The 19,348-nt window shown below is 39.2% G+C and overlaps 2 protein-coding genes across 7 annotated transcripts in view; one reads left to right on the top strand and one right to left on the bottom strand.

Annotated features, from left to right (window-relative positions):
• The window catches only part of SYK (spleen associated tyrosine kinase), a 104,506-nt gene extending 102,704 nt beyond the window's left edge, over positions 1 to 1,802 (bottom strand). For 3 of the 6 annotated variants that reach the window (XM_070459405.1, XM_070459409.1, XM_020894458.2), the window contains exon 1: positions 1,716 to 1,800. The gene's annotated coding sequence lies outside the window, so the exon portion shown is untranslated. Of the gene's footprint in view, positions 1 to 1,567; positions 1,655 to 1,715 lie in introns of those variants that run through there. The other 3 variants (XM_070459410.1, XM_020894455.2, XM_070459408.1) reach the window with 3 other exon arrangements.
• On the top strand, positions 1,266 to 18,909 carry LOC139032374 (uncharacterized). The gene is made up of 4 exons (XM_070459131.1): positions 1,266 to 2,073; positions 2,297 to 2,418; positions 4,153 to 4,214; positions 18,160 to 18,909. The coding sequence occupies exons 1-2, from the start codon at positions 1,266 to 1,268 to the stop codon at positions 2,320 to 2,322; spliced, it is 834 nt and encodes a 277-aa protein (XP_070315232.1). The 3' UTR covers positions 2,323 to 2,418; positions 4,153 to 4,214; positions 18,160 to 18,909.
• The last annotated feature ends 439 nt before the right edge of the window (positions 18,910 to 19,348 follow it).

Genomic DNA, 19,348 nt, shown 5'->3' with positions numbered 1-19,348 from the left:
TAAAGTTTCTATCTTCCTGCAACATTTCTCTAAACAGATCAAAGCAAAAGTTCAGTGTAGATAAAACAAAACAATTTAATAAAATAATTTTAGTAGACAAGATTTTTCACTTAAAACATCTAATACTTTACAAGTATGTAAACCTTTTAGTTCAAAGACAAACATATCTGGGGACAGGAGAGGGATGTGCACATCAACGAATTTAGCTGCATCTAATGAAAATGTTGCCTGAGTAACAGCAATGAATTTGTTCTTACTACAACAAAGAAAACACATGCTAGAATCAATTCCATTTCTTTCAGGAATTCTCCATCATCCCCCCCACCTTTCTTTTTTTAACACAAAGATTCAGATGTGAGGTATCTCCAAGTTTTTTAACTACATACTGAACCACCTCTAGGGTTTAAGGAAAAGAACAACTCAAGCCGAGAGTTTTATTTGGGTCAATGGGAATCTTTGACGGAGTCAGGCAAACTCATTAAAATAATCTGCAATCCAGTTTCCAAAGGCCACCTGGCAAGATTCCAAGGGCCAGCTGGTCACCAGTCAGCAGGGGTGTCTTGGGTTGGTTCCCGTGAATATACTGCACAATGAAGGAGAGTCTCTTTGCCAAACAACTGCACCGCAAACGGCCAAAGATTCAAACTCTAACTTCTCCAATGGTCGTCTTTTTAGTTCTTGATATTCAAACAAACCAAAAAATGAATCGCCTTTGTATCATTATGGAGGTTAGGTTTAAAGTTTTGAAGCCGTGCGTGCATGTGTGAAGTCGCTTCAGTTGTGTCTGACTCTTTGCGACCCCATGAGATGTAGCCCGTCAGGCTCCTCTGTCCATGGGGAGTCTCCAGGCAAGAACACTGACGACCCCATTTCCTACTCGAGGGGATCTTCCTGACACAGGGATCCAATCCGCGTCTCCTGCATTGCAGGCAGATTCTTTACTGCTGAGCCACAGGGGAAGCCCTTTAAAGCCATACTGCCATAGTGCAAAAAAATCTTTAACTCAAAATCGCATTTTACTACACCCAGCTTTCCTGCTCTTCAAGTCATTCACTGGCTAATTATGTTATTTTACCATGAGAATGTAAAGGAAGGAAAAAAAAAAGGCAATCATGCTACATTTTAGTAAAGGTTCAGAAACTCATGTTTTTATGCAACTGCTCTTTCTGTAGTAAAAGTATAAATAAAACCTTTGCATGCGTATGAACATCTCTACATTGAGTCACTTCCATAAATTCAGTGGAATTTTCCAGTGACTTCTGTAAATGGCCAAACGAAAACATGTTCTTTCCGAGACCCGAAGTTTCTTGTGCCTGCGGATTCCAGCTAGTCTCCCAGGACTCAGCAGCTTCCGCACGCGGCAGCACCTGGAGTTTGGGGGCCCCATCGCCCAGCCCCCAGACCCCCAGGCCCCCAGGCCCAGCCCCTGGCTTCCCGTACAGAAACCGGAGCCCAAGAGACACCAACTAGGTTTAGGAGAAAAGCTGGCACAACCGACTAACGCTCAATCGAAATATTTTATCAAGTGTTCCCTCCGATTTTCAAAGCAGGAAGGCCCTGCGAGTACCTGCCCGAGTGTGCCTGGGCGCACAGGTCTTGTGCGGGCCGAGGAAGGGCCGCATCTTTCCCTGTCTGGGCGCCGGCGCCGTCTCCCTTCCCACGCCGCCTTCCCCAGCCCTGCAGCCGAAGCGGCGGGATCGCGCGGCCACACCTACCTGTGCCAGGTGAGGCGAGGGCGGGGCGCGGGGCTCCGAGAACCGGACGGGCGAGATGGCGGGGGCAGCTCGGGCACAGCGCCGGGCCACCCGCGCGCCTCCTCGCTGCTCCAATCGCCGGAGTCACCTCAGTCGCCCAGTGCACGACGCTTCCTTATTTTGGGCAACTTCCTTAACGCGCCCTGGCAGGCCCTGAACTTCCTCCCAGCTGCCGCGCCCCGCTGCCCCAGGCCCGCCCTGCCGCCCGTGCGCCCCCAGCGCCCAGCGCAGGGGATCGGCCGCCAGAGCGCACCGGAACCCGGCTCGCGGGGTCGGCCCGAGAGGCAGGAGGCAGGAGAGGAGAAGGGAAGGGAGCCAGGTGGGCGCTCGGCCCCAACTCCCCGGGCGCAGGAAGCCCAGACGAGGGGGCTTCATATGCACAAAGGGGGCATAGCCAACAACTGAACCCTCTGGCCACCTGTCCTGCCTGCTGCGTGATTCTTCCAAGGACCAACAGGCACTCAGGGTCACGCCCATCATTTCCGGTGCAATTGTTTGGGAAGAGAATCTTGTTCACAGTATGGTCTATTCCTAATCACCAGCCCAAGACGCTCCTGATGAATGGTGATCCGAAGGCCCATGTCGTTCTCAGAGGTGGTCTCCTGACATAAGCGAACATCAGATTTCACAACTCACCTTTGGGTGAGGCCAGCCTGTCCAACAGGTCAGTTGTGTGAAGGCTTTAATTATTACGAGGTTCTTGACAGTGAGTTAAACTTGCTTCCCTCTTACCCACAAGGTTCTGATGTTTCATTAAATAAAGTTTCATCTTTCTCTGTAGTCTTTAAAATGGTTTAAAAACACCAGGTGGTTCTTCTCTCCCCACCCCCCACCCCCTTTTTTTCTGTTAGCCCTCTTTAGAATCTTCCCATAAAACAGCTTCCAGACCCTGGCTGCCCTGGTAACTCTGGCTACCGTTGCCTGTTTGAAAAAGCTGAACCAAAATATAATCAATAAAATAAAATATATAGGGTGTTAGATTAACGTTGCCATGGAGAAAAACATTAATAGGAGGCCTTTAGACTCCAGTGGGACCCCTCAGACTTTTCCACGGGAACATTCTCTTCCATTTATTTTTACCACTAAATTTTTAACTCAAGTGAAGGGTTTTTACTATGGTTTTATTTGTTAACCACTGGACTTAAATTTTACTGCAAATAGCCAAGGAAATAGCCATTGTTGTCTAAACAGAGGCTGCAGAATCTGTCCTGCTTTTACTAAGATTACAATATTTCCTTAGGTAATGCTTATGGGAGATAAGATGAGGTTTTCCACCCATCTCTAAGCCACCTTTTAGCACTGCTACAGTCTTTCCCACCTTTGAGTCATCTTAAAAGTTAATGAGCATGCTTTTAATGATTTTTTAAAAAAATGTTAAAATTATCACATTGCTGGTTTTCCAGGGGTTGAGAATCCATCTGCCAGTGCAGGGGACATGAGTTTGATCCTTAGTCTGGGAAGATTTCACCTGGGGAGGAGGAGGAAAGGCAACTAAACCCATGCACCACAATTACCTAGCCTGTGTGAGCTAAAGCCAGAGCTGATATGAGAAGCCAGTGGACCTCAACTAGAGAGCAGACTCATCTTGTGGCGACTAGAGAAAGCTTGCACATACCAACAAAGACCCAGTGCAGTCAGAAATAAATAGATAAAATTTAAAAAATAAAATCATCACACAAATACCTAGGGAAAAAAAAAATCTTCCTAAAAGTCAAGATGTTTCTTCCAATCTTTCTTTCTTCCTTCACTGCATGTGTCATTTCCCTTTGCTGACTATGCTGTTTTAGCTTTCATTGAAATAAATCTTAGCTATGATTATATGCTGAGTCCTGGAAGCCTTCCTAACAAAGCTCTGTACCCAAAGGGTCCTACAGATTCCAGACACAGTTACTTTTTAAAAATCTCCTGCTCCTTATAGATTCTTTATTTTTTTATTTCTTCAAAAACTAAATATATTTATATATATATGATTTTGCTGTGTTAATTTCACCTTATGAAGTCTTGAATGTATACTTATATTGTCTGAGTGTTACAGAGCCTGGCTTTTTTAGTTGTCCTTAGTTACACTGGACGAGGAGCCTGGTGGGCTGCAGTCCATGGGGTCACTAAGAGTCGGACATGACTGAGCGACTTCACTTTCAGTTTTCACTTTCATGCATTGGAGAAGGAAATGGCAACCCACTCCAGTGTCCCTGGAGAGTCCCAGGGATGGGGGAGCCTGATGGGCTGCTGTCTGTGGGGTCGCACAAGAGTCGGACACAACTGATGAGACTTAGCAGCAGCAGCAGCAGTTACACTGGACTGTGAGCCACTCCTTGTCCTTGAAAAGTTATTTATGGAAATTAGTTGAGGTCCAGGGTGACAGTATGTTTGTTTGTTTGTCTGTTTTTTATTTCAGAGAGAATTTGCCTTTGCTTCTGTCAGCAGTCTGGAGTGCAACTAGTATGTCAACAATTTAAGGTAAATTCTCAGCTTATGTCTTTAGGGACCACCTAGGGAACATGAATCTCGACTGGAAATTTGGGCCCTATTATGGTCGACTTGGACTTCCCTGCTGGATCAGATGGTAAATTGTCTGCCTACAATGTGGGAGACCAGGGTTCAATCCCTGGGTTGGGAAGATCCTCTGGAGAAGGAAATGGCAACCCACTCGAGTACTCTTGCCTGGAAAATCCTGTGGACAGAGGAGCCTGGTAGCTTACAGTCCATGGGGTTGCAAAGAGTCGGACACGACTGAGCGACTTCACTTTCTTTCTTTCTGTGTTCAACTTGTGGCTGCACTTTCTCAAGGATTCACTTGCTCTGATTCTGCTTTGTGCTTCTTTTCACATTTCTTCTATCTTTAAGTCCATATTTTTGTATTCCATCTTTTTTTTTCTCCCTTAGTTCACTCCATCATTTGGTAGAACACAATTTCTACATAGATATTTATTTAAAAAAAAAAAAAAAGAAACATAATAAAACAAAATAAAGAAACATAACAAGAAGATACAGCACAATTCATCTTCAAGAGTGATGCATGTCTCTAAAATACTTTCAGTTCCCTTCAGTTCAGTTCAGTCTCTCAGTCGTGTCAACTCTTTGTGACCCCATGAATCGCAGCATGCCAGGCCTCCCTGTCCATCACCAACTCCCGGAGTCCACTCAAACTCATGTCCTTCGAGTCTTTGATGCCATCCAGCCATCTCATCCCCTGTCGTCCCCTTCTCCTCCTGCCCCCAGTCCCTCTCAGCATCAGGGTATTTTCCAATGAGTCAACTCTTCGCATGAGGAGGCCAAAGTATTGGAGTTTCAGCTTCAGCATCAGTCCTTCCAATGAACACCCAGTCCATCTCCTTTAGGATGGACTAGTTGGATCTCCTTGCAGTCCAAGGGACTCTCAAGAGTCTTCTCAACACCACAGTTCAAAAGCATCAATTTTTTGGCGCTCAGCTTTCTTCACAGTTCAGCTCGCACATCCGTACATGACCACTGGAAAAACCATAGCCTTGACTAGATGGACCTTTGTTGGCAAGTAATGCCTCTGCTTTTTGATATGCCATCTAGGTTGGTCATAACTTTCCTTCCAAGGAGTAAGCATCTTTTAATTTCATGGCTGCAGTCAGCATCTGCACTGATTTTGGAGCCCCCCAAAATAAAGTCTGACGCTGTTTCCACTGTTTCTCCATCTATTTGCCATGAAGTGATGGGACCAGATGTCATAATCTTAGTTTTCTGAATGTTGAGCTTTAAGCCAACTTTTTCACTCTCCTCTTTCTCTTTCATCAAGAGGCTTTTTAGTTTACCTTCACTTTCTGCCATAAGGGTGGTGTCATCTGCATATCTGAGGTTACTGATATTTCTCCTGGCAATATTGATTCCAGCTTGTGCTTCTTCCAGCCCAGCATTTCTCATGATGTACTCTGCATATAAGTTAAATAAGCAGGGTGACAATATACAGCCTTGATGTACTCCTTTTCCTATTTGGAACCAGCCTGTTGTTCCATGTCCAATTCTAACTGTTGCTTCTTGACCTGCATATAGGTTTCTTAAGAGGCATGTCAGGTGGTCTGGTATACCCATCTCTTTCAGAATTTTCCACAGTTTATTGTGGTCTACACAGTCAAAGGCTTTGGCATAGTCAATAAAGCAGAAATAGATGTTTTTCTGGAACTCTCTTGCTTTTTCGATGATAGGCAGTCATATATCTCTATATTTAATGTCTCTTATGGTAATTATCAATGTCTGTGGTGAGTATCTTAACACTGATAAGATAAGCCATGTAGTGATGGCCTCCAAAGTGGTTAGAATTCTAGCTGACTACCAACGGGGATGTGACTCCCAGGTAAGGAAGTGGAAATAGGTATTTTAAAGACCTTCCATATCCAAAATGCTTCTACTGTCAAATTTGATTGATGGTTTAGAATGTATGGGACTTCCCTGGTGGCTTAGATGGTAAAAGCGTCTACCTACAATGCAAGAGACCCAGGTTCGATCCATGGGTCCGGAAGATCCCCTGGAGAAGGAAATGGCAACCCACTCCAGTACTCTTGCCTGGAAAATCCCGTGGACGGAGGAGCCTGGTGGACTGCAGTTCATGGGGTCGCAAAGAGTCAGACACAAATGAGCGACTTCACTTTCACTTTTAGATTGTATAGAAAATAGTAGTTCAAATAGTAGTTCAAAAATGACTTCTCTTCACATTTTAAAGTTATAATTCTATTGCTTTTTTGCTTTTAGTGTTGCTGTTGAGAATTCCAAACCATTCTGGTTCTTCATCTTGCATCCTTCAACTTTTATTCTGATTCTTTATCTTCTCAGCATTGTTAGTAGTTCATTGTTTTACCCATGCTGGCAACCCTTCATTTTGTTCTGCTTCTTTGTGCCAGACTGGCTTCCCAGGTGGCGCTAGTGGTAAGGAGCCAGTCTGCCAATGTGGGAGACATAAGAGGCCTAAGTTCAGTCCCTGGGTAGGGAAGATCTCATGGAGGAGGACATGGCGACCCACTCCAATATTCTTGCCTGGAGAATCCCCTGGACAGAGGAGCCTGGAGGGCTACAGTCCATGGGGTCGCAGAGTCATACCTGACTGAAGTGACTTAGCACACTTGTGAGAGAGAGCTCCTTGAATCTTGTATCAGAATCCTTTTCTTTCCTCTTTCTGGGTAATATTGATAGTTTGATATTGATAATAAAATATTATTATTGACATGAATAATAAATATTAATATTTATTCACTTAATGCCTGTTATACTGTAGGCTTTGCACAGGGAAGGTGGGGGTGTTTAGCTGGAGTTATGTTGTACTAACTGGGCTCCTCTCTCCCACATCCCTCATGATAAATATATGAGGGTTCACTCCTCCTTGGGACTTCCTAGGTGGCACTAGTAGTAAAAAAATCTACCTGCCAATGCAGGAGATGCAGGAGACAAGGGACGATCCCTTGGAGGAGGCAACCGACTCCAGTATTATTGCCTGGAGAATGCCATGGACAGATGAGGCCTGGTGGGCTACAGTCCTTGGGGTCACAAAGAGTCAGACACGACTGAGTGAGCATGTGCAATCCTCCTTGTTAGAGGAAGAAGGAAGAGTTAACTCTTTGGGGAGCACTTTTGGGCATTCACCCAGTTCCCCAGCTCTTCACACGCGTGAGAGTCGTGCCAGATTCTTGACATTTTTCTTTTTGCCCTCATCTCCACAGCAACTATTTTCACTACTTCTTGGTCAAAACTGGGGACAGCTAAGAATAAACAGTTCTTTTTACTTCTCTCAAGATTTCTGCAAGAATTGGCAGGATTTTGTAGACTCACAAAATGTAGTTTCTGGGAGGAGGGGACATGACCTCATCGTGACACTCTCAAAGTTCTGTTTTGTGGATGAGCCAGCACTTTTCTAAGTTTATGCCATTAAGGGCTTCTCCTTTTCTTATTTGGTTACTGTTGGTAACTTTTACATTTTTATTTCTCCCCCTTCCTTTTTTTATTGGGTAGAGTAGAAGAGATGTGGGGGTGAAAGGGGAGGAAGGGTTCTTTATATTTTTTCTAGATGGTAGAAACTTGATACTCCCTGAATATCTCTCCACTTTTATCTAGAATTTAATGCCACATATTTTTTTTATAGAGTATAGATCATATATTTTAAAATTTAGAATGCAAGGTCCTCATTTTTCTTCTCTTTCAGATAAAAAAATACACAGTTACACATGACACTTTAGGTTGCAAATAAAATAATATTTAACTACAACTGCCGAAACAGTAAAATTGATTCATCTGCCGTTGGACATTTTGATTGCTTCCATGTCTTGGCTATTGTAAATAATGCTGCTATGAACATTGGAGTGCATGTATATATTGGAATTCTAGTTTTTTTCAGATATATGCTCAGGAATGGGATTCCTATTTATATGTTAGCTCTATTTTTAGTTTTTTAAGGAATTTCCATATTGTTCTCCATAGTGGCTGTACCAATTTATTAATACATTCTAACAATGATGTTAGATTAGTAGATACTAACAGTGTAGGAGGGTTCCTTTTTCTCCACACCGTGAATGGATAAAGAAGATGTGGTATACATATACAGTGAAATATTGCTCAGCCATAAAGAGAATGAAATAATACCACTTGCAGCAACATGGATGAACCTAGAGATTGTCATACTAAATGAAATAAGCCAGACAGAGAAATACAAATATCATATGATACCACTTATATGTGAGATCCAAAAAATGATACAAATGAACTTATTTACAAAGCAGAAATAGACTCATAGATATAAGGAACAAGCTTATACTTACCAAAGGAGAAGGATAAATTAGGAGTTTGGGATTAACATATACATGCTAACTATGTATAAAATAAATAGCCAACAAGGACCTACTATACAGCACAGGGAACTGTTCTCCATATCTTGTAATATGGAGAGGCAAAATAATCTGAAAAAGAACATTTATTTATAACTATATGTGTGTGTGTGTGTGTGTGTGTGTGTGTGTGTGTACTGAATCACATTGCTATATATCTGAAACTAGCACAACATTGTAGATCAACTGTAATTCAATTTATGGTGGTCCAGTGACTGAGACTCCAAGATCCCAAGGCAAGGGGCCCAGGTTCGATCCCTGGTCAGGGAACTAGATCCCGCATGCCTCAATTAAAGATATGTAACAGCAAAGACCAAAGATCCCATGTGCCACAGCTAAGACCCAGCACAGTCAAATAAATACTTAAAAATGAAATAAGAAGATTAAATAGTAAAATTTTGCTGACATGTAAAGGAGAAAAATCCCAGAATTAGGACAGTGTCAGGTGTACTTTTATACAAATTATTTTAAGTTGAGATAAAAGTTATGTGACACAAAATCTACCATTTTAATCATTTTATAATGTAGGTGAAACTTTTAAAAATGTTGTAGCTCAGCCCTTTCTTATCTTATGAAGATAAGTTAATTTTGATTAATTAGGCAGAATCACTGCCAGAATAAATAGATAAATTCCTTTATCTCAGTGATTTCTCCAGCCTGGCCACATCCATCTCTCTTCTAAAATGCCACTGAACATGGCAGGAGGAAGAGCCTCTTTCTGCTGCTGGGGTCCCCTGCCAATTCAACCATGATCTCAATGTGACTTTCCACCTACAAATTACAGACTGCCTTCTTTTTCTATAGTTAGTGAGGCTTTGAACAGAAAGAGAATGAAAAAGTTACTTAAGAATCAAGTAAAGCATCGGAACTTGGATGCCAGCATCTAAGCTAGTGGTGAGAACATTGAGCAGAGGCTACAAAGCCTGGGCCTTCATCCCAGTGCTCCCCCTTCCTTGCGGCCCTGAGCAAATCAAGTCTTCTGTGTGAATTTCTGGTTTCTTGTTTTCCATGAAGTTTAAGTCAGCAAGCAAGTATTGTGTATCATTTATTGTCAGACCTAATCCTAAGCACTGGAGATTTAAAAGGATGGGAAAATTTATGCTAAAAAATAAGTCCTGTCTTCACAAGTCTGAACAGGTAGGCATACATTTGCCTAGAAGGCTACTCTTTAAAAATATAATTACTAAGCAAAAATAAACAAATAGAACCTAATTAAACTTAAAAGGTTTTGCACAACGAAGGAAACTATAAGCAAGGTGAAAAAACAGTCTTCAGAATGGGAGATAATAGTAGCAAACGAAGCAACTGACAAAGAATTAATCTCAAAAATATATAAGCAGCTCATGCAGCTCAATACCAGAGAAATAAACGACCCAATCAAAAAATGGGCCAAAGAACTAAATAGACATTTCTCCAAAGAAGACACACAGATGGCTAACAAACACATAAAAAGATGCTCAACATCACTCATTATCAGAGAAATGCAAATCAAAACCACAATGAGGTGCCATCTCACGCCGGTCAGAATGGCTGCTATCAAAACGTCTACAAACGATAAATGCTGGAGAGGGTGCGGAGAAAAGGGAACCCTCTTACATTGTTGGTGGGAATGCAAACTGGTACAGCAACTATGGAGAATAGTGTGGAGACTCCTTAAAAAACTGGAAATAGAACTGCCATACGACAATCCCACTGCTGGGCATACACACTGAGGAAACCAGAATGAAAGAGACACGAGTACCCCAATCTTCACCGCAGCACTGTTTACAATAGCCAGGACGTGGAAGCAACCTAGATGTCCTTTGGCAGATGAATAGATAAGAAAGCTGTGGTACATATACACAATGGAATATTATTCAGCTATTAAAAATGCATTTGAATCAGTTCTAATGAGGAGGATGAAACTGGAGCTTATTATACAGAGTGAGGTAAGTCAGAAAGGAAAATACCAATACAGTATATTAATGCATATATATGGAATTTAGAAAGATGATAACAATGACCCTATATGCGAGACAGCAAAAGAGACATAGATGTAAAGAACAGACTTTTGGACTCTGTGGGAGAAGGCGAGGATGGGATGATTTGAGAGAATAGTATTGAAATATGTATATTACCATATGTGAAATAGATCACCAGTCCAAGTTTGATGCATGAAACAGGGCACTCAAAGCCGGTGCACTGGGACAACCCTGAGGGAGGGGATGGGGAGGGAAGTGGGGGGGTTCAGGATGGGGGCCACATGTACAGCCGTGGTTGATTCATGTCAATGCATGGTAAAAACAATTACAATATTGTAAAGTGATTAGCCCCCCATTAAAATTAATTAATTAATTAAAAATAGAATTACTTAATTGGAAGGAAGTTCAAGCTGTTATTTTTGACTTAATCAAAATCACTTCAATCAAATGGATTTTCTCATAGGAAGATCTTTCAATTCTTATTTTATAAAAATGCAATTCAGTTTTAAACTTATTTTTTATATAATTGGCATTTACACAGTTTAACAAATTAAAATGTATAATTCAATTATTTTAAGTATATTCAAAAGTTGTATAACCATCACCAAATTCAATATTAAGATTTTTTTCTTTAAACCACGAAAAGAAATGCTGTACCCATCAGTAGTCACTCCATTCACCCCACCTCACACATTCCACCCCTTCACACACACCCTAGGAAAGCACCAATCTTTATTTCTGTCTCTATCATTATGCTTATTCTGAGCATTTCATACAAATAGAAATATACAATATGTGCTTGTTGTAACTGACTTCTTTATTATGTTTTCAAGTTGTGTTATCGTAGCATATATTTGTATCTCATTCCTTCTTATTGCCGAATGGTATCACTTTGTATGGATATACCTACACTCTTTTATCTATCCACACATTGGATATTCTTTGACTATTATGAATAATCCTGCCATGAGCATCTGTATGTCACTTTTTTATTATATCATATGCCAAACATAAGCTTTAATTTTGAAGAAGTTCAATTTTTCCAGTTTTTATCTTTTTTTGCTTATAGTTTTGTGTTGTATCTAAGAAACCATTGTCTTACTCAATATCTTAAAATTTTACTCTTCTGTTTTCTTCTTTTGTTTTCATTCTGTTTCTGGAATTTTATAGCTTTAGGTCATACATTTATGTTTAAGATCTGTTTTGAGTTAATTTTTACCTATAACTTTGAGTATATACATTTATTTTACATATAAATCTCAGCATATAATTTTTACATATAATAATAAAGCTGTATTATTATATGTAAAATTATATTTTACATATAATAATAATAAAACTTCAGCCTTTATGCAGGGTGTATGTTTATAAAGCCTTATATGCAGCCTTTATGCATATCCAGTTGTTCTACATTAGTTGTGAAAACAGGTATTCTGTCCACAGTCATTTCAACACCCTGTTGGAGATCAATGTAAAGATTTATTCTGGACTTTCCATTCCATCTCATTGATCTATGTATCTGTCCTTATACCAGCACTAGAGAATCTTAATTACTGTCATTTTGTGGTGAGCTTGGAAATGGGAAAGTGTGCATTCAGCTCTGTTCTGACTCAAGATTGTTCTTGCTGTCATAGTTCCTTTTGCATTTTTATATGAATTTTAGGACTAACATCAATTTATGCAAAAACAGAAGCTAGTTTTGAAAGGAATTTTGTTGACTCTGTAGATTGATTTGGGAACATTTCCATCTTGATGATATTAAGGTGTTTGGTTTTTTTTTTAATTTGGAGAAAAATTGCTTTACAATGTTGTTTTGGTTTCTGCCATACAACAATGTGAATCAGTCATAAGTATACATATGTCTCCACCCCCTTGAACCTCCTTCCCATTCCTGACCCCATCCCACCCCTCTAGGTTGTCACAGAGTATCAGGTTGGGTCCCCTGAATTATATAGCCACTTCCCACTGCTCTCTGTTCTACATACAGCAAGTAATGTATATGTTTCAATGCTAGTCCCTCAGTTTGTCCCACCCTCTCCCTCCCCTGCTGTGTCCACAGGCATGTTCTTTATGTCTGCATCTCTACTGCTGCTCTGCATATAGTGCATGATTCCATATTTATGCATTAATATATGATATTTGTTTTACTCTTTCTGACTTATCTCACTCTGTATAACATTTTGCTTCCATGTCCTAGCTATTGTAAATAGTGCTGTGATGAACATTGAAATACATATATGTTTTTCATTTGTGGTTTTCTCTGGGTATATGCCCAATAGTGGGATTGTTTGATTATATGGTAGCTATATTCCTAGTTTTTTAAGGAATCGCCCTACTGTCCTCCATAATCACTGTATCAATTCATATTCCCACCAATAGTGCAAGAGAGTTCCTTTTGCTCCCTCTCCGACGTTTATTGTTTGTAGATGTTTTGATGATGGCTATTGTGATTGATGTGAGGTGATATCTCATTGTAGTTTTGATTTGCTTTTCTCTAATGAGCAATGTTGAGCATCTTTTCATGTGTTTATTAGCCATCCTAATGTCTTCTTTGGTGAAATGCCTGTTTAGGTCTTTTCCCCACATTTTGATTGGGTAGTTTGTTTTTCTGGTATTGAGTTGCATGGGCTGCTTGTGTATTTTTGAAATTAATCCTTTGTCATTTGTTTCATTTGCTATTATTTTTTTTTCCCATTCCGAGGGTAGTCATTTCACCTTGTTTATAGTTTCCTTTTCTGTGCAAAAGCTTTTAAGTTTAATTATGTCCCACTTGTGTTTGTTTGTTTGTTTTTATTTCCTTTACTACAGGAGATGGGTCATTGAGGATCTTGCTGTGATTTACGTCATAGAGTGTCCTGCCTCTGTTTTCCTCTAAGAATTTTATATTTTTTGGTCTTACACTTAGTTCTTTAATCCAGTTTGAGTTTATCTCTGTGTGTGGTGTCAGGAAGCATTCTCATTTCATTGTTTAGTGTACAGCTGTCCAGTTTTCCTAGGATCGCTATTGAAAAGATGTCTTTTTTCTCCATTGTGTATTATTGCCTCCTTTGTCAAAGATAAGTTGCCCATTAGTGCGTGGGTTTATATCGGACCTTTCTGTCTTGTTCCATCGGTCTATATTTTGGGTTTTATGCCAGTACCATACTGCCTTGATGACTGTAGCTTTGTAGTTTAGTCTAAAATCTGGACATTGATTCCTCCAGCTCCATTCTCTTTTCTTAAGACTGCTTTGGATATTTGGGGTCTTCTGTGTTTCCATGCGAATTGTGAAATTTTTTGTTCTAGCTCTGTGAAAAATGCCACTGGTAATTTGGCAAGGATTGCCTTGAATCTGTAGGTTGCTTTGGTAGTATAGTCGTTTTCACAATATTGATTCTTCCAAATTCAGGAACATGGAATATCTCAACATCTGTTTATGTCACCTTTCATTTCTTTCATCAGTGTCTTATAATTGTCTGTATACAACACCTTTGTTTCTTTAGGTAGGTTTATTCTTTTCATTGCTATGATAAATGGGGTTGATTCCTTAATTTCTCTTTCTAATTTTTTCATTGCTAGTGTATAGGAATGCAAGTGATTTCTGTATATTGTTTTATAGCATTTACTAAATTCACTTATTAGCTCTAGTAACTTTCTGATAGTATCTTTAGGGTTTTCCATGTATAGTATCATGTAATCTGCAAACAGTGAGTGTTTTACTTCTTTTCCAATCTAGATTCCTTCTATTTCTTTTTCTTCTCTGATTGCCATGTCTAGCATTTCCAAAGCTTTGTTGAATAATAGTGGTGAGGATGGACACCCTTGTTTTGTCCCTGATCTTTGAGGAAATGCTTTCAGTTTTTCACCACTGAGAATGTTTGCTGTGGATTTGCAATATATGGGTTTTATCATGTTGAGGTAGGTTCCTTCTATGCCCATATTTTGAAGAGTTTTTTTTTTTTTTTTTAATCATCAATGGATGCTGAATTTTGCTAAAAGCTTTTTCTGCATCTGTTGAGTTTATCATATGGTTTTTATGTTTCAATTTGTTAATATAGTGTATCACTTGATTGGTTTTCATATACTGAAGAATATGATGTGAACTTCCTTATGTCCTACTCTCATTAATTAACATTGGTCCTTATGAACCTACTCACCCCTGACCCAGACAAATAATTGTTGTGCCCTCTTCGACATTTGTGCTAGAGATTATATATATATCTATCTCAGACAGTAGAAACTAAAACTTATAAAATTGATGCTTTCTAAAATATCACTGGCATTTTTCTTTTAGTTAAGCAGTACTCAAGTGAATTTTGTTTCTTTAAGTCAGTGCCAGTACTGTGGTTAGTGCCAGTATATGTGGTCTTAGGGAGATGGTGAGTGATTTGTGGAGGAAATTAAGTTAAATATAAAAGTAAATAACTTGAAAAATATAATATTTTTAAAAATCTTCTAATATAAAGTATTAAGCATATTGGTATGAAACCCTATTAAATATTATTACCCTTCCCAGTGGCACTAGTGATGAAGAACCTGCCTACCAATGCAGGAGATGTAAGAAATGCAGGTTCTATTCCTGGGTCAGAAAGATCCCCTGGAAGAGGCCATGGGGATCACTCCAGTATTCTTGCTTAGAGAACTCCACGGTCAGAGGATCCTGGTGGGCTATGGTCCATAGGCTCACAAAGAGTCAGACACAACTGGAGCAACTCAGCCTACATCTCCCCTGGGAATCAATCTATTTCAATTTTACTTAGAAAAAATATTCTTAGAAACAAAGAATAGAAGCTATTTTTTTCTGATCCAAAATATGTTTCAGTTCCATGAATGGGCATTTCCTTCTTGCCCATACATCTCTTCCATTGATAATGTTTGAAAATCTTGACTGATTTGAATCTTCAGTTTTGATCTGGCGTTGAAGTTGTCACTTTGAAACTCAGTTAAGAATGAAAAATTGTCATTCTTTTCATTCATACAAATGGCAAATAGGTACGTGAAGACATACAGACGCCCAATAGACACATGAAAAGATGTTCTACACTGCTGTTCATCAGGGAAATGCAAATCCAACCACAGTGAGATACTAACCCGCACCTGTTAGAATGGTTATTATCAAAAAGGCTAGAAATAACAAGTGTTGGTGGAAATGTAGTGAAAAGGGAACACTTCTGTGCTGCTGCTGCTAAGTCCCTTCAGTCGTGTCTGACTCTGTGCGACCCCATGTGTCTGACTCTGTGTGACCCCATAGACGGCAGCCCACCAGCCTCCCCCGTCCCTGGGATTCTCCAGGCAAGAACACTGGAGTGGGTTGCCATTTCCTTCTCCTTCTGTAATGTTAGTGGGCACTAAATTGATACAACCACTATGGAAAACAGTAAGGAGAGTTCTCCAAACATTGAAAATAGAACTACCATATCATCCAGGAATTCCACTTCTCAGTATTTGTCTAAAGAAAATAAGAGCATAAACTCAAAATGGGTATCTGCGCCCTCAGGTTCTTGGCAGCATTATTTACAATAGCCAAGATAAGGAAATATAAGTGTCGACTAATTAATGAACAGATAAAGAATATGTGGCATATATACACAGTGGAACATTATTTAGCCATATAAATAAATTAAAATCCTCCATTTGTGAAAACATAGGTAGACTTTGAGAACATAATGCTAAGTGAAATAAGGCAGACAAAGAAAGACAAGTACCATATGATCTCACTTAAATGTGGGATCTAATATATATATTAGATTTATACACACGCACATATATATAGGTATGCAGAGAACAGAGTGATGGTTTCTGAGCTAGGAGGTGAGAAGTTAAGAGAAATGAATGAGCTGTTTTTGTCTTTTTTTTGTTGTTGTTTAAATAAACTTTATTTTTAAAGTTAAAAATGAAAAGTTTTCAAATTAATGTATCTTTTATAACTATTAATACAGTTTGTTGTAAAATTTGTTGCCATATAGAAACTGAAGCAAGGAATGACTGATTGAATTATCTACATTCTTTGCTTTTGAGTTTATGGTTCCTCAAGGCTCCCTGCTTTCTAAATGGTGGCTCTGATTTGAGTCAAAGACAAAATAGATGGCTAGGAACGACAAGGGGCTACTAGACAGGCAGGGTTAAATGAAGACAGAATTTATAAATAGAAATGGCTCAAGAAAGAACTCTGATTTTCCAAAGAAAATATATATATATCTAACATGTGTGTGTGTAATTGCTCAGTCGTGTCCGATCCTCTGTGGCCCTTTGACTATAGCCTGCCAGGCTCCTTTACCCATGGGATTCTTCAAGCAAGAACACTGAAGTGGGTTGCTACACCCTTCTCCAGAGTGTCTTCTCAACTCAGGAATCGAATCTGCATCTCCTATTTCTCCTGCACTGCATGCAGGCAGATTCTTTACCCACTGAGCTACAGACACTTTAATAAAAGGGGTAAAATATAAAAGACACCCAAGTTACAATTTTAGAGGCAACTAGAACTTTTCTTGATGTGGTTTTAGTCATTTGTCTGCATACATATAAATGTGTGATTATTTATGTTTTTTATTACCTGATTATAGGATTAGATAGCATGTCAGGAAATGCTTTTTATCTTCCTACTGACTGTAATGCATGGACCATGAACGATAACCAATCCCTGATGATATACCATTAATTGTTTCCAGAGATTTGCTATTATGAACTGCCTTGCCATAAAAATCCCTGTTTGTACATCTTTGACCCTTAATGGATCTTTCTGGGATAAAATCCTACAAACTTACTTAGTCAGAGGAGGTGCAGTTTCATCTATGATGCTTTTTGCTTAACTGCACTCTGGAGAGATGTGACCCTGATAGTAGTATTCTTCCACCTTGTACAGAGCTCACTCAGCTCAGGATTGGGTGGAGCCAAAGTCTAGCATTCACTCTGCTTAATGATGCCTTTGTACCAGGTAATGTGAGAGGTGAAAAGTATCTCGTTTTAATTTCTAATGTATATCATTTTAACTAGAGAGATTGAATGTAGTTTTATAGGTTCATTGATTATTAATATTTACTTCTTTGGGGAAGTGCCTATTCATTGCATTTCACAGTACTTTCACCAGGTGCTAACTTTTGTGTTGATTTATAAAGTTTTTGTAGATTATAAACCTTATTTCTGTGTTCACCAGTTATGTTGTAAATGTTTCCTCCCATTTATTCTTTATCTTTCAGCTTTCTATATTTCATTTGTTTATGTATCTGTACCAAAATAATATTTCAGTATTTTATATGGAAAATTGCCTATTGTTTCTAGCTTTAATGCCTTTGTTATCTTCAAATATATAAAAGTATTCACATGTTTTTGCATTTAAATATTTAGAATCCATTATAATCCATGTGAAATTTATTTGGCATAAGGAGTGAAATAGATATTCAATCTCTTCCCCCAAATGGTTAGTCAGTTCATTCAATAGTCCATCTTTTCAAAGATTAGTAATTAAGTTTTATCAGATACTGAATTGCTAAATACTTGGATCTATTTCTGGTCTTTTTGTTTTGTTTCATTTATCTGTCTAATATGCTAGGACGTTACTTCTTTAATTGCTTTACCTTTGTAATTTTGATGCTTTGTAATTTTGCTTCATTCTGATCCTTTTCCAAGATTTGAAAATGTCTTCTTTGAGACTCAGATGTATAGAACAGACTTGTGGACTCTGGGAGAAGGCGAGGGTGGGATGTTTCAAGAGAACAGCATCGAAACATGTATATTATCTAGGGTGAAACAGATCACCAGCCCAGGTTGGGTGCATGAGACAAGTGCTCGGGCCTGGTGCCCTGGGAAGACCCAGAGGGATCGGGTGGAGAGGGAGGTGGGAGGGAGCACCGGGATGGGGAATACATGTAAATCCATGGCTAATTCATTTCAATGTATGACAAAAACCACTGCAATGATGTAAAGTAATTAGCCTCCAACTAATAAAAATAAATGAAAAAAAAAAAAGAAAATGTCTTCTTTGCTAGCAAAAGTCCTTCCCCCAACATGATAGGATGTTTACTTTTATTTTCAGTAGGCTGAGAAAACACATATGCACGTGCATTCTTAGATCACAGATTCTCTGATTCAGTTTTGAGAAGCTAAAGGAGGAAAACAGAGGGAAGTTGTTCTCCAATTCATGGTTGTTAAGTGGAAAAGTGAGTCTGGTATAGTGATAGAACATATTTCTCTAACAGTGGTCTACACTGAGTGTTAAATTTTTCTGATATTTCTAGTGACTTGCATCAGAGTGAACTGCTAAAAAACAAGTGTAGGTCATTCTACATGTTGTTGTCTTTTTACACATGCAGCTGGAATTATTTGTATTTAATATAAATTTATTAAACTATAATTTATGCTATAGAATATGTTTGTTAATTTATAATTTAGAGGCTGACAGCTGTTGACTACAGTTTCTTTTATGACTGGTATAACTAGACAGTCCCATTTCAGTATATGTTTGATATTATGGAGATAATCCTTAACAGAAAGTATACATTGGACAACCTTTCTGTTACATGAAACAGACACGCAAACTACATAGAACCTGAGAAATTAAAAACTATTTATTTCTTCTACAGTTAAGAGGACTATAGCTTGTAAGGTGATATGTAGACACATTCCCTACTCTAACTTTCTGTATTAGAGAAGGTAAATGTTAGAACATGGGCTGGGACCATTGAGGATTTTGAAAGAACTGTGTCTGTGGTCACAGTCAGAGGATGGGCATCTAGAGACAGACATCTAGGGAGCAGGGGCGCTGTCGGAATCCTACATTCCAGCCTGTGGAGTTCTCAGCCACAGAGGGCATCAACTT

This window comes from Odocoileus virginianus, chromosome 31 (assembly GCF_023699985.2).
Source record: "Odocoileus virginianus isolate 20LAN1187 ecotype Illinois chromosome 31, Ovbor_1.2, whole genome shotgun sequence".
Lineage (NCBI taxonomy): Eukaryota > Metazoa > Chordata > Mammalia > Artiodactyla > Cervidae > Odocoileus > Odocoileus virginianus.
The sequence above is the reverse complement of the archived record's forward strand: the minus strand, read 5'-3'. Positions and strand labels throughout refer to the sequence as shown.

Excerpts from the sequence above, each read along its gene's own strand:
- LOC139032374 (XM_070459131.1), top strand. The coding sequence starts at position 1,266 with ATGGCCAAACGAAAACATGTTCTTTCCGAGACCCGAAGTTTCTTGTGC. Across the intron at positions 2,074-2,296 it reads GGAGAAGGGAAGGGAGCCAG|CCCAAGACGCTCCTGATGAA; the intron begins GTGGGCGCTCGG and ends CCTAATCACCAG.